This window comes from Podarcis pityusensis (genome assembly GCF_964106645.2).
Source record: "Podarcis pityusensis genome assembly, chromosome: 10".
Taxonomy (NCBI): Eukaryota; Metazoa; Chordata; class Lepidosauria; order Squamata; family Lacertidae; genus Podarcis; species Podarcis pityusensis.
Window position 1 is genome coordinate 45,196,267 of NC_138035.1, and position 15,057 is coordinate 45,211,323.

At 43.7% G+C, this 15,057-nt stretch overlaps 1 protein-coding gene across 1 annotated transcript in view; it reads right to left on the reverse strand.

The window, feature by feature from the left end:
• TPH2 (tryptophan hydroxylase 2) overlaps positions 1-15,057 on the reverse strand; it is a 66,169-nt gene that overhangs the window by 19,945 nt on the left and 31,167 nt on the right. Inside the window, exon 8 of the mRNA XM_080971203.1 lies at positions 11,263-11,389. Within this exon, the coding sequence (XP_080827329.1) occupies positions 11,263-11,389 (127 nt within the window). The remainder of the gene's footprint in view (positions 1-11,262; positions 11,390-15,057) is intronic.

Consider the following 15,057-nt stretch of genomic DNA (forward strand, 5'->3'; position numbering starts at 1 on the left):
CTGCCCCCTCTGTGTCCTCTTCTGGCACTGACTGGGGTAGGGACAGGCTGAAGAGTCCTATACTTACACATCAAAGTCTAGCTCTATGAGCTCCATCTCCCTAGTTTTGACGAAAACCTTCCAGTGATTCACATTTCAGCCAGCTAGGGATGTGTGTAAATGCCCCTAATGTTGTCAATTGATTGCTTTCACTCATGGTGCTGGATGTTCACACATGTGTCTCACATCATTGATTTTATAGAAACACAATGATACACAAATAACCATTCTTGGGTCTGTGTGTTTTGGTGTGCCATGAAAGGCTTAAATGTGGTGAAACTGCAAATGTTTCGGCTCAGCAACAGACAATACACACTGCTTGTTCAATATATCCATGACCAAAACCCTTCCAAGGTTCAGGAGAACAAGTCTTCGATTCGTCAAAGCATGGTTGAATTTAGGAATGGCTGTCACAATTTTTGGAGCTAGATATAGATATTACCCTTCTCTTCTAGCAGAAATATATCCACAGATCTGTTTAACTAAGCCTGCTTAATTAACATAGCATTAGGAAATAAATGCACATTAACCTGGAAAAGATAAGACTGAGAGGTGATATGATAGCTATCTTCAAATGTGTGAAGGGCGGTTGCAATGAATGGTGGCAAGCTTGTTTTCTGCTGCTCCAGAGGGTAGAACCTGAACCAATGGATTCAAATTACAGGAAAGGAGATTCCAGCTAAACATAAGGAAGAACTTTCTGATAGTAAGAGCTGTTTGACAGTGCAAGAGTCTACATCTCCTTCATTGGAGGTTTTTGAACAGAGGTGGGGGACCATTTGTCAGGGATTCTTTCTCTGTGATTCTTACATTGCAGAGGATTGCACTAGATGACTCTTGGGGTTCCTTCCAACTCTAGGATTCTCTAATTCTATGCCATGATTATCCATTAGTTTTCAGTAGTTGTATATCAGAGCCTTAAAAAAAAAACCCAGGTTTTTCCCACCTAAGCCTAAAGTGACATTCTCTCTCAGCTGTTTTCCAATGACATTGTATCTCTCTTTGCATGTTTGTAAGAAGTGAAGGCTGGTCGCCGAAGAATCAATGCTTTTGAATTGTGGTTCTGGAGGAGACTCTTGAGAGTCCCATGGACTGCAAAAAGATCAAACCTATCCATTCTGAAGGAAATCAGCCCCAAGTGCTCACTGGAAGGACAGATCCTGAAGCTGAGACTCCAATACTTTGGCCACCGCATGAGAAGAGAAGACTCCCTGGAAAAGACCCTGATGCTGGGAAAGATTGAGGGCACAAGGAGAAGGGGACGACAGAGGACGAGGTGGTTGGACAGTGTTCTCGAAGTTACCAACATGAGTTTGACCAAACTGTGGGAGGCAGTGGAAGACAGGAGTGCCTGGCGTGCTCTGGTCCATGGGGTCACAAAGAGTCAGACACGACTAAACGACTAAATGACTAAATAACAACAGGAAGAAGTTCGAATTTAAGGCACCTGCTCCAGATCATTTCAGTGCTGCGAATACCAAACATTATAGCTTTAGTAAGGTATTCTTTGCTATAAATAAGGATGTTGTGGTGCTGAGTAAGATGATAAAGCAGCTTTCTTTCAGCTCTAAAAATATATACATGAAGTTCTGAGAACAGAACAACAAAGAATGCAGGGTTGTGTTCTGCTTTCATTTATATATGTATAGTTTACTATTATGCAGCTACTAAATGTAAATGAAGATAATATTTGCTCCAAAGGGAACTCACGACAATGGCAAAATTCCTCTTTGGTTCTGGGCAGGGACAGCTGGGTTTATAAAAATTTCATTAAGCCGTTCTTACAAAGAGATCATATCACACCTCCATTAAAATTTTTGAAGATTATATTCCATTATCCATCCCTGGTGCCCTTTAATGCTAAGATGCCAATCCTTCTAAGCTGCATCATCAAATAATTAATTAAGCCATACCCTAGACAAATAGTTAGCTTTTTTCTGGTTATTATGTCCAATTTTCATTCATTCGTTCAGCTACCCAGAGAAACAAAAGCACCCTGCCCAGCATCAAGCAGAGAGAAAGAATCAGGTTGCACAAATTTGATTTGGTTGTTCACAGTGGAAAGTGATTAATACAATTTCCTATAATATACAGCAACACTGAATACTAAGAGGAGTCTATTTTCCACCGAAAAGAAAAATAGCTTTGATTCACATGGCTGAAAAGAACCATAACTGCTTGAATCTTTCTTTGCAGACCCGAATGTTTGAAGCCGTACTGCTATACAGGAATTATAAAATTATTTCTTTGGTCTGATCTCTTGTTTCAATTTTATAAGTTTTCAAACATTCACATTATTAACTCAGATGAGACCGCCCACTGACTAAAAGCAGCCACGCTCTCGTCTTAGCATTCTGTCTCTAACAAAGGGGCATAAAAAGTTACTTTCTGGATTAGTCCAAAGACAGCATCCTGCCTTTACAGTAGCCAGCCAAATGCCTATGGGAAACCTTCAAGCAGAATCCAAGCACAGCAGGGCTCTCTCTCTCTCTCTCTCTCTCTCTCTCTCTCTCTACTGGTATTCAGAGGTGTGCTGCCTCTGGTACTGGAGAAATTAAGCACTGATAGCTTCAAATCCTCCAGGAATGTTCAAATCCTTTTTCAAACCACAACAAGCTGGTGACCTTCACCATACATGGGAGAGAATGGTATAGCTTACCTATGTGCTATGTGAAAAAAGCACTTCGTTTTGTCTTTCGTGATCACTAGATGATCATGAGTTCTAGTATTTCGACTAAAGAAGGAAACATCTCTCTCGGGCTCATCCACACTTCTGCTTCTCCTGTGCCTAGAAAGCCCAGGTCCAATATGTTTCCCACTTGTCCTGTGCTTTATAGGAATAGTTCCAGGCAGTTTTTCATGTGTCCCACCACTTTCCCCAGGAAAACCTGTTCTTTGCTGCTGAATGGGAACAAATCACATTATCTGCAGAAAAACCAATTGGTGCTTGTTCCGATTCAGTGTTCAACAGTGAGTTTTCCCAGAGGGAAGCAGCGGGACAAGTGGAAGTGCAGACAAGCTCTCTCATCAGTTTCTCCACACAATGCAAACCTCTGTCATATCCCGTCTTACTTGAAAAACAACAGTCAGTGACCCTGTCAGATTAAGAGGTCTATGGGCAAGGGGACTCTGTTTCCCCACTGTGGGTATCCTTACTTTGCTGTTCATCACCCTGGCTGCTTCATCACTGCCACCTTCTCTCCCCACCCCATTATACTGGGCATCCTAGATGCTCCTTCCTCACTGCCTGGTCCTTCCACTCTTACACCTCTCCTCCACACCCCCAAGCTGGTAAAGAAAAGCTAGAAGAGGTCCCTTTTAAATAGGTAGGTAGGTAGATAGAGTCAGGTGGGTACCCTGCACCATAAAAAGTCTAGTGCTGAGGCTCCAGGTGTGCATACCATCGTAATTTCTACAGAGTCCTTCAGGGTCAGGTTCTGGGCACTGTGGGAAAATTAAGATGGCAAACATGTCTGGAGCCTTAGCAGCAGGTATTGTGCTATGCAGGGCACCTGCCTGGCTTCATTTTAAAGAAAAGGAATAGTGGAGTAACTGGTGTCTGCCCTGATATATCTGTTTCATGACAATCCCCCTCTGGGTCCACTACTGTGGTCTCCTCTGGCATTTATTTTTTGGGTGGTGGGAAGGTTCAGGCGACTGTGTCCTATGCTCTGAAGTCTAGCCCTAACATAGTCACTCAGCAGAGTCAATCTGGAGAATTCCAAAAAGGGGCAGGTTTTTAAATCCTGGAGAACAAACACATGCCAGCCTTCAAAGCAAGAGTGGGCAGCTTCCAGTTACACCGCTTTGCAAAGTTGTTGTTTCCTCTTCCTTTTTAAGTACGGCCATCCATTTTATACCTTTAAAACAGGTAAGAAATGCCGCATATTCATGTACAAATTGCCAGCTCCACTTTGGTTCAAAGAATTTATCCTGGTTTCTTTTTGACTATTTAAGCTAATCTGTTCTGGGGTTTTCTCCAACCTTCCAGAGCCGATTTGGGGACTTGGGGAAGAGGAAAGGAAGAAGAAGTTATGTTGCACAGCCAAAAGTCCTTGTGCTAGCAGAAGTACTTTGTTGCATACCGTCCATGGTAATTATAAACTCAGAATGGCTATGAACCAATACATTTTTGGTAGTTTAATGCAGAACAGTAGTTAATCTTTCATCTGGTCTTTTTCTTTTTTAAAGAGCTTGATTGTGTTAATGAGGGTCACTCTTTCACTCACACGTATTTCCTTGCTAGTTTGATATCTACTCCATATGTAACAATAGAAAACAAGCAAATGAAAACAAGGCGAAATGTTCCTACAAGAGCTGAATGCTAGGGGTATGACCTTAGTTACTCAACTAATTACTTCAGTTACTCCTGACAACTGAAGAACTCATCAAGCTCATTTTAAGAGCTTTTCTTTTTCTTTCCTCCCCTCCTCTCGCAGCCGCACTCCGACAGATCACAGATTCACAGCATGAGCGATTGAACTTCAACCGAGGGCTGTGATTGCCGATTCGGCAATTTCTTAATGATGATGATGATGCTTCCCCCTGAAAACAGCAGACATAATGAGCATGCAAATGCTTTGTCAGGCTCACATTATTCTCTTATTAACTCGAATATCAAGATCTATTGCGTTTTTGTGCCTGAAAGTTGACATGCAGGCTAATGCTCATTATAGGGGGCCCTCGGAAAACATCGCCATAAAACATCAAGAAAATGCGTGCTGAATACTGCTAAATTTCTGGGTAGCTTTCGTGTCTTTCCCCCCTGCACATCTCTCCAGTTTCGTGACTGGTGAAAGCCACTTTCTATTAGTGCAAGTGTGGTTTTAAACTATAAATAATATCACCCAGAGCTTTTAACAACTAAATGATCAAACCGTTCCTTTTGCATAACTGTAATTCCCAAACCTTGGCTGTGATAAGATGAGGAGAGCTAGATTCCAGCAACATCTGGAGGACCACAGATTCCCCAGCCCTGGTTTCAAAAAAAACTATTATTCAATAGCTGGATATCAGTACTGGCAGACTTACATGGTTGGTGTCAAGGTTAATGAGATAAAGTTATGTGAAGTATTTTAAGCATACAAAGTGCTATATAAATGCTAAGTAAGTCTACAGAATTCTGATTCACTTGACCTGGCATCTGCAGTCACTTGTGATCTGAGAAATGTTGCAGTGCCCTAGATGTTGCTTTCTGCTCTCATCTACCTGGAACTCTGAAGAATATAAATTGAGACATGCTCATCATAATGAATACATCACGCCTGCCCGGCTCCAAGTTCCAGGACTTCACACAGACTTTACAAATGATGTCTAGTTTCCATGTGCGTGGTGGACTCCTACCAATTCAAATACTGCAGTCATTACTGAGAGGATAGTATTTTGACATCAAGACTATGTCTACATAGCAGAGGAAATTGCATTGCTACAGAATAGGGAGGTTTGCCAGTCTTGGCTGTTCAACAAAAACCAATTATGTTGCCCAAATTGGAACTGGCTTGCAAATAGTGGGTTCTTCAAAAACAGATCCACTGTTGATATCTGTTCAACCTAGCCTTGAATTATCAGTCTTTTGCTGGTGAAAGGAAGCAGATGCTCTTGTGCTTTAAAGACGAAAAGAGGGGCACACTATTGTCAGGCCAAAGATCACACCCTGATACACATTTCTGAATTACATACGCTGGGATTACATATGCCAGAAACTTCCACTTCAAAACAGGGAACTGAAAACATTACAGATTTAGGGTTTACATCCACTTCTGAAAAGCCACAACAGGCACTGTAGTATAAACCCATTGCCACACACACACACCCAGACAAACATGTTAGTGTAACTGAGAACATTTACTGCCACCTGGGGTGAAAGGCCAGGGACAGGAAATTTGCCAGCAGGTAGACTGAGTCAGAAATGGCAGTGAGCAGGATCAGAACTACTTCACACTCTTGATCTCCTAGTCATCTTTTCCCTGGTGGGCAACCCTTTCTCAGCTGCTAAAATCTTCACTCCCCTGCAATTGCCATGATTATTGACTCCATGCTGTTGAGTTTGATAGAAAGAGGGGTCATTTCCATCAGAATTGAGGGAAGGTGTAAAATGTTCCTCTCCCTACAATCCCACTTGACTGGGGAATAGCAGAGAGCACTTCCTGTTTTACGCACTCTGCAGCAAAAGGCATGTTTTGGGTGGTGGTATTATTGATTGATTGATTGATTGATTGATATTTCATAAAATTTTGCATACTACTAGATAGTAGGAAAACCTCAAAGTGGTTTACAAAGAAGAAGAAGATCACTAAAAGATTTGTAACCGTCATTCAAAATGCCAGTGCTTGGATGCAGTGGCAGAATGGATGAGGGGAAACAAGCTGAGCTTGAATCCTGGCAAAGATGGAGGCATTGTGGGTGAGGGGCTCCCGGGCTGGATAATTTGGCCTACCCTGGACAGGGTTGCACTCTCCCTGAAGGAGCAGGCTCACAGTCTGGAAGTGCTTCTGAACTCAGCTCTGTCCCTGGAGAAGGCCCAGATAGCTTCAGTAGCTGCTACTAGCAAAAGCTATGGCCGTTCCTGGGCCGGAAAAGCTTGGCCACAGTAGTCTATGCATTGCTTCATTCAAGGTTGGATTGCTGCAATGGGGCTTTCTGTGTGGGGCTTCCTTTGGGCTTGATCCAGAAGCTGTTGTTAGTGCAGGATGCTGTGGTACGACTGCGGACAGGAGTCTTGTCAGCAAAGACGTGCACTGGTTGCCAATTTGCTACCAGGCGAACTTCAAGGTGTTGTTATTAGTATATGAAGCCCTTAACAACTAGGGACCAAGACTGATTTACACCGTAAACTGGCGTGGAACTGGCACTGTTACAGGTGCCACATAATACTTGTTCTCCAAAGGTGAGAAATTGATCTTTAAGTGTAGCAGCACCTGGACTTTAGAGCTCTCTGCAGGTGTCTTCCCCGTACTCTTTTCGCGTCCCCCTAAGAACATTTTTGCTCAGGCTAGCCTAGCCAGGCATGTGAAATGTTGACAAGTGTTTTAATCTGTTTTTTAGTTTATCGCTGGTTTTAGTAATTCTTAAATAATTAAGTTGCTTTTCACTGATAATTCCATTCCTTTTGTAAACCTCCTTTTGAGGTTGGCTATATATAGATATATGACATTCAAAATCATTCATATTAATAAATATGAACTTTATAAGCATTTTTTTAAACCCTCAATTTCTCCCAGCTTCAGGAGCAATTAATTTCTCCAGATTTCTGTACACAGTGCAGTGGCAAAAGAGCAAAAGTTGTTTGGTTTTCATTCCTCAGCAGTAGATTAAAATATCACAATAAATGTTACCAAGGAGAAGAGAAGACTGTAGTTTTTAGCACTTTAAAAACAGAGGTTGAAAAGCTACTTTAAAGATGGGGTGGGGGGACTTGAAAGAGTGTAATGAAACCAATTAGTTCCTGACAGCAATTCCTTAATTGGACAGATATTCAGATAGTTTTGTAACAGAAAAAGCCACAGAAGGCTTGTATACCAAATACTAACATCTTCATTTCCAGAGTAATGGGCACTGATACTTTTACCCAAATAGTGTAGACCAACCAAAAAAGGATGAAGATAGAACATACCAATCACTAAACAACCATCTTGTGAACTGTGGCAGTACACAGCAGACACTCATTTCCCCAAAATTATAAATACAGTTGTACCTTGGTTGTCAAATGCCTTGCGACTCAAATGTTTCTTTAGAACCTGAATGTCTGGCGCTGCTTCTGCAGCTTCCGATTGTGTGCAGGAAGCTCCTGCAGGCAATCAGAAGCCGTGCCTTGGTTTCTGAATGTTTTCGGAAGTCAAACAGACTTCTGGAACGGATTCCGTTTGAGAACCAAAGTATAACTGTACTGGGTGTTTCGGACACCTCATGACTCTGTGGGGCATATCCAGGCACATATATAGATTCTTCATTGCAAGAAAACACCAGTTATTTCTCGGCTCACTGAAGAAAACACTATGAAACATTTGCATGAGTGGAGTTGTGCATGTTCATCCAAGCTGCTAATTTTTGTCATGGTGTAAACAGAAAGTTCACACATCCAAATATCTAGTTTTTTGCTTGGGATAGACACAGTCCTTGTACATTAGCCACTTGTTTCCTGCATTGTTACACACTTTCAGAAATATTTCTGATTCCTCCTACCATGGTTTTTAAATCCCTTTTCTAAAACTACCTGGGAAGTAGCACTGGAGTTTTCTTTCAATATTTATAGTCTATCCAAACCCTCCATTTATAAATAACATTTTCTAGCAGCCAGTGCCATAAATTCAGCACTTAGAGGAATACTAGGGCTTTTGTCTTTATGTGAATCTCTGCAAAAAACAACAACCCAGTTTTGAAGGAGGGAGCTGCTTCTTTCCTGGTTCAGATGTTCTTTGTATAGAGCTCTGATCAGACATGGAGCTCCACACATGCAAGGCCTTTCCTCGTTCCTCATGCATGCAAATAATAATAATAATAATAATAATAATAATTTATTATTTGTACCCCGCCCATCTGGCTGGGTTTCCCCAGCCACTCTGGGCGGCTTCCATGGAAACCAAAAATACACTAAAATATCACACATTAAAAACTTCCCTGAACAGGGCTGCCTTAAGATGTCTTCTGAATGTCAGGTAGTTATTTATCGCTTTGACATCTGATGGGAGGGCGTTCCACAGGGCGGGCGCCACTACCGAGAAGGCCCTTCTGCCTGGTTCCCTGTAGCTTTGCTTCTCTCAATGAGGGAACCGCCAGAAGGCCCTCGGCGCTGGACCTCAGCGTCCGGGCAGAACGATGGGGGTGGAGACGCTCCTTCAGGTATACTGGGCCGAGGCCATTTAGGGCTTTAAAGGTCAACACCAGCGCTTTGAATTGTGCTCAGAAACGTACTGGGAGCCAATGTAGGTCTTTCAAGACCGGTGTTATGTGGTCTCGGCGGCCGCCCCCAGTCACCAGTCTAGCTACCACATTCTGGATTAGATGTAGTTTCCGAGTCACCTTCAAAGGTAGCCCCACGTAGAGCACATTGCAGTAGTCCAAGCGGGAGATAACTAGAGCACTCTGACGAGACAGTCCGCGGGCAGGAAGGGTCTCAGCCTGCGTACCAGGTGGAGTTGGTAGACAGCTGCCCTGGATACAGAATTGACCTGCGCCTCCATGGACAGCTGTGAGTCCAAAATGACTTCCAGGCTGCGCACCTGGTCCTTCAGGGGCACAGTTACCCTCTTCAGGACCAGGGAGTCCTCCACACCAGCCCGCCCCCTGTCCCCCCAAAAAAGTACTTCTGTCTTGTCAGGATTCAATTTCAATCCTTCAATGCAAAGATCTTTCAATGCAAAGATCGCTTACTATTTGATTGTGGCCCAACATGGGCACAGGAGGCAACCTGGGGGTGCAAATTGTTCCTCTCCTGCGCAGCCACCTGATGTCATCATTGCACTGGATATCTGCGCAGGAGGCTGGGAACTGCCTGTGAGATTTAAAGCCCTGTCAAACCAGTTGTGTGCTGGTTGTGGTGGTGGGAATGGTGGGGTGGTTCTGGTTGGCCAATGAGCCGACTGGCTTCAACCAGGTCTGCCCAATCTCTTTTAAATCAGCAGTGTGTGGCTTGGTCAGCGCAGTCAGCATAGGGTCTCCTCCCTCCTCTCTATAATTTTGCCTTTACCTGGGGTGGGAAGGCAGGATGTGCTTAAGACCTTGCTATGGAGCTGTTTGGAGTCAGAGATTAATTCTCTGGCAGACAAAACTGGGCCTTTCTGGAGGTTTTGCTTACCTAGTAGCAACTGTTACAACTTGTTGGCAAAAAAAAAAAAAAAAGGCATTGGGTTGGATCCTTAGCCCAGAAAAAGGGTGTAAGAGACCCCTCATCACTCCAGTCAAAGTATCAGGGTACCCCGGTAAAGGGGTCCAGGAGAAGGTTTCTGTCTGAAGGCCCAGATGAGGGTTAATGGGCCATAGAACTTCCCAAGTGGTGTCCTGGAAGGATTGCCCAGAATCGACTCTCATTGTAGAGTGATTCTTAAATCCAGAATTGACCCTGAAGGATTAATCAACTAGCAAATGGTCATGTTTATTCAGGATTTTTCCGGGGGGTTTCCAGGCCTTTCCTTCTCTGTTCAGGACCCATACCCAATGTCTATGCCAAAGCCTACTGACATCTGTTATAAACAAAGCTGTGGTTGTTTCGATCCCAAGACGCTATCCTGTTCTCATTCCACCCATCATACCCCTGTGCCCTGAGACCTTGGATCACTGCGCCTGAGGCCTTCCTCATTCTGGACAGTGTCAGATGGAACTTCCCTGAGTTCATCTCCTTGACATTCACGGTACTGCCCATGAAATGCAATAAATGAAGAAGCCGTGTTTCACAATTAGCTTGCTTTTCACCCATCTCCCCCATGTGGTATTGATGATAATAATAATAATCCTTTACGGCGATCTTTTCTAAAGGGGACACGGGTGGTGCTGCGGTTTAAACCACTGTGCCCCTTGGACTTCCCGATTGGAAGGTTGGTGGTTCAAGGCCCCGCGATGGGTTGAGCTCCCGTTGTTCGGTCCCAGCTTCTGCCAACCTAGCAGTTCGAAAGCACGTCAAAGTGCAAATAGATAAATAGGTACCACTCTGGCATTTCTGTGCGCATTTCTGTGCGCTGCTCTGGTTTTGGTGTTCCATTGCGCCAGAAGCGGCTTAGTCATGCTGGCCACATGATCCAGAAAAACTGTCTGCGGAAGCGGTCAAACGCTGGCTCCCTCGGCCTGTAAAGTGAGATGAGCGCCACAACCCCAAAGTCGTTCACGACTGGACTTAACTGTCAGGGGTCCCTTTACCTTTTCTAAAAGCACACTGAGACAAATAACACAGTGTAATGAGTGAAAACCTTGTCCCAAATCTTCATATTCTACAGGTACAAACCATTTCTGTATTTCAGAGATGTTAGGCGAAAGAAAGAGGGGAAAGTGTTAAAATCAATGTTCTCTCATTGCACCACTACCTTCAATCACACAACCACACACAGCTGTCAGGTCTTTCTGGGCCACTGAGGCTAGCCTGCATACCTCAGCCACAAACCAGTCAGAGGAGGTGTTGCCAAAGAAAGTGGGTGACTTGTTTTGTCATCACACTGAGAAACACTTCATTTTAGTAGACTTGACAGATTCTGAAGAATCAAGCAAAACTCACACTTTTAAAACTTAGTGACTCACAGTTGCAAGTTTTTGGACATCCTCATCAGAAGATCCCAGGGAGGCCAGTCCAATCTCTTGGGAAAACTGGGCAAATTTAGGGTCAGCAAGCAGAGGCACGTGCCCCAGAAGTTCATGGCATGTATCCCTGCAAGGGAATTAAGATGCAAAGTTAGTAGAAGTATAAAAGCATCACTGGACTCAGAGAACTGATGCATGCAAACCTCTTAGCCAAACCTGAAGCAGTTCAGTGGGCTTTAAAAAAAAAATGAATCTAGCTGTCATAAGTATTAAAAGGTTTGTTTACAAAAATAAAACTTTGACGCTAACTGGAGAATACTGTGGGGGTTTTTAAACTTTCCATGCAGACTCGCATTCAAGTATTTTTGGTCCAAATTTGACACTGTAAAGCAGCGCTAAAAAAAACCCCAATGTGTTTTTATTTTTGTGTTTTGCATGTTGTTAGTTGCTTTGAGCAACATCTTCAGGAGGGAAAAAGCAAGTTTGCATTTTTTTTGTACAAATAAAGAGAGCCCACTGCCTCTGTTTTCAGGCAAAACAATACTTGGAATATGTATTCCTATTTTTTTAATGCTATGCTCTGTTCCCCCATTATAATCCTGATACTGCCCATCAAAAGAGCACAGTACGTGCCTGAGTTATTCATGCCAGCCCTTCCACTATTGTTCACTGAATCACAGACATGCACACCAGGAATATGCTATGCATGGGCAGGACAATAGGAAGCAAGCAGGAGTTTCCCAGTTTGTCTGTTTTTCATATTCATATGTCTTGGACAATATGGAAACAGACATCATGGGGATTGTGAATGGAGCCGAAGTCTTAAAGACTCAGCATTCATTTTCAATTCAGAGCTGTCACCTTGCACTTCCTGTGAAAGGCTCGTCTGTTGGGAATAGGGCCACTTTGTTGCCAGGTGAACAATAATCCAAATTCTCCTGCAGGCGACAAGTTCATGTGTCAAGTTTCACATTACAATGCCCCCTTTTCACCCAGTGCCAAGCATTTCTCTAAAGAATATGTGAGAACACTCTTGAGTGGAACATGAGCGCCTCAATTGATTTCGGAACTTGACTTCCTGCTGTAACCTTTCTTTACAGGTGCAGCAGTCTCAATGGCAGAACAATTTCTTTATTTATTATTACTTTTTTATGGAACGAACATCCAACTAAGTCATAAAGTAGACCTACTGAAATTAATAGATAGAAGCCCATTGACTTCAATAGATCTACTCTGAGTATGACCAACACTGGCTTAGCAATCATGCTTTGCTGCAAGTTCAGTGTCGGGCATTGCCAGGAAAGGGTTTTCAACCAGCGGGGCTGAAAGAGACCTTTCTAAACGAGACCCTCTAAGATCTGCATGACTTGGGCAGGTCTTTCATTGGCAGAAATACAAATGAGAACCTCTTGGGAAACACCCCCAAAACAACCTAGCAAGTACTGAGCATGCTCAGCAGCCACAAAACACTGAGTGTTTGTTTGGGGCAGGTAAGTGTGGAATGGAGTGCCCTGAAAGTTGTGGCTGACTGGCTGGCTGGAACACTGAACAGGAGCACTCACACAGAGACATTTTGTTACAGGTCCCAGTGCTTTTTTGGTAAATGTGAACTCTGAAGGTCATGTCAGTTTGCATTTCTTGATGCAGAAAGTATTGATCTGATGTTTAGAAATCTTTCCTATTCTACTTAATTTAAAATGGTTCTGGAACAGCCACGGGTGAGTGGCTGTCTGGACAGAAAAGGTTCACTCAGGCAACCCAGCCAGGTGTCAGCACCGGCTTACGCACGAGCAACCCCTAGAACCATTACAGCACCAAACGTGATATCACAGAAATAACACCAATGCCAGTGCTCACTGGTGCAAGTCAAAAGACATTACAATAAAAAAGAAATAGAATAATTCAGTGCCAAAAACAGCAGATATTTCAACAAAGAGCCATCAATATTAATAGAATTCCCTTTGGGCTCATTTTCTCTATTTAAAAAAAAGATGGGAAAATAGAACGAAAGAATATTGAAACGCCAGCGAGAAAACAATGAACATGTAGAGCATGCATAGGCAAACTCCGGCCCTCCGGATATTTGGGACTACAATTCCCATCATCCCTGACCACTGGTCCTGTTAGCTAGGGATGGTGGGAATTGTAGTCCCAAACATCTGGAGGGTCGGAATTTGCCTATGCCTGATGTAGAGAATAAACAAAAAACTGTGGGCATAAGCTGAAACAATGATTGCAGAAGGACAGAGGGAGCAGCTCAATTTCCATCCCAGGTAGACTGTACATGATGATCAGTACTCAGGACTGGCGCCAGATGTGGGGGCCTATTTTTCTGGTTTTCTTTTCCAACTGACACTCATTATTCTGTGACTACTGAGCATGCTCAATCCTCATTGAGCTAAGGGTTTGCTTGCTTGCTTGCCCGATTCAGGGCTTTTTAAAAAAAATAATTTTCTGCTGCTGCAGACTTTAGAGTTCCCTTGAGCATGCTGGTACTGCTGTCTTATTTCTCAGGGTCTCCCATCTCACTCCATACCTGTTGGCTCTCACTATCTGAGTTTGCTAATAGAAGGCACTACAACAGAACCCCTTTGGTCACAGCCACACTATATATTTGAAGCGTGTTTATACCATGCCCCAAAGAATCCTGGGTACTCTAGTTTGCCCCTCAGCAAAATGCAGTTCCCAGGACTGGGTGGGATGGGGGGGGTGAAGCCATCTGAATGTTCATCACTTCCAGTCTTAAATACCAGGATTTGGTTTCAGGAAAGACTTGGCAGAGATTAATTGATCTAGAAATCCCTCGGAAGAGTTTGGAATTAGAATATTGGCTGCAAATGTGAGTCTGGGGTTCATGTAAGTCTGTAGATGGGTTTCTGTTCAGAGAAGGTGCCCTCCAGCAGTGGGGTTAGAATTAACGCACACAGAGTGACGCTCTTGAGGTGCTTGCTGTTACACAGATAAAAGCCAGATGACAACAAGCTCAAGCAACAAGGGATCATCTTGTTTATTAACCGATTGGCCTTCACAGCAGTCCTGAGCATTTGCTACAGAGAAAGAGGAAGCTGAGCGCTTTCAAAAACCCTTTACGCTCTGTGAATGTCCTGCATCCCTGGAGCCTGAGCACACCATTTGCTGCTTTGGACCTTCCCTCCTTTTGGTTAGATACAGGAAAGACACCATGGTGTAAAGGACAGGGGTCTGCCAATTGAACCTTTTCCTTCGCCAGGACAATGAGGATATTTTCTCTCCCCTCCTATACGAGAGTCCTTGGAATGTCAGGTGAGTTTCATGGAAGTTGCTTCTCTGTCATTACACACACCATTAACAGTGGCGGACCCAGAAGCAGCTGGCCCTTGCCCTGGAGAAAGGAGGCAGGTATTGTGCAAACGTACATGATTTTGGCAGGGTGTGCTGTAGCTGGTCCAGAAGCATGAAACAGTTCAAAGAGGCAGAACCACAGGCTTGAAATTAAATGGGATTTGTGGAACTGTGCAACATCTCTAACTGAAGAAGCCAAGTAGTGTTGTTACATTTTTTTTCATGTTGCCTTTCCTTTCCTCCAAGAGTTTGGATTTGATATCCCGCCTTTCACTCCCTTTAAGGAGTCTCAAAGTGGCTAACATTCTCCTTTCCCTTCCTCCCCCACAACAAACACTCTGTGAGGTGAGTGGGGCTGAGAGACTTCAGAGAAGTGTGACTAGCCCAAGGTCACCCACCAGCTGCATGTGGAGGAGTGGAGACGCGAACCCAGTTCCCCAGATTATGAGACTACCGCTCTTAACCACTACACCA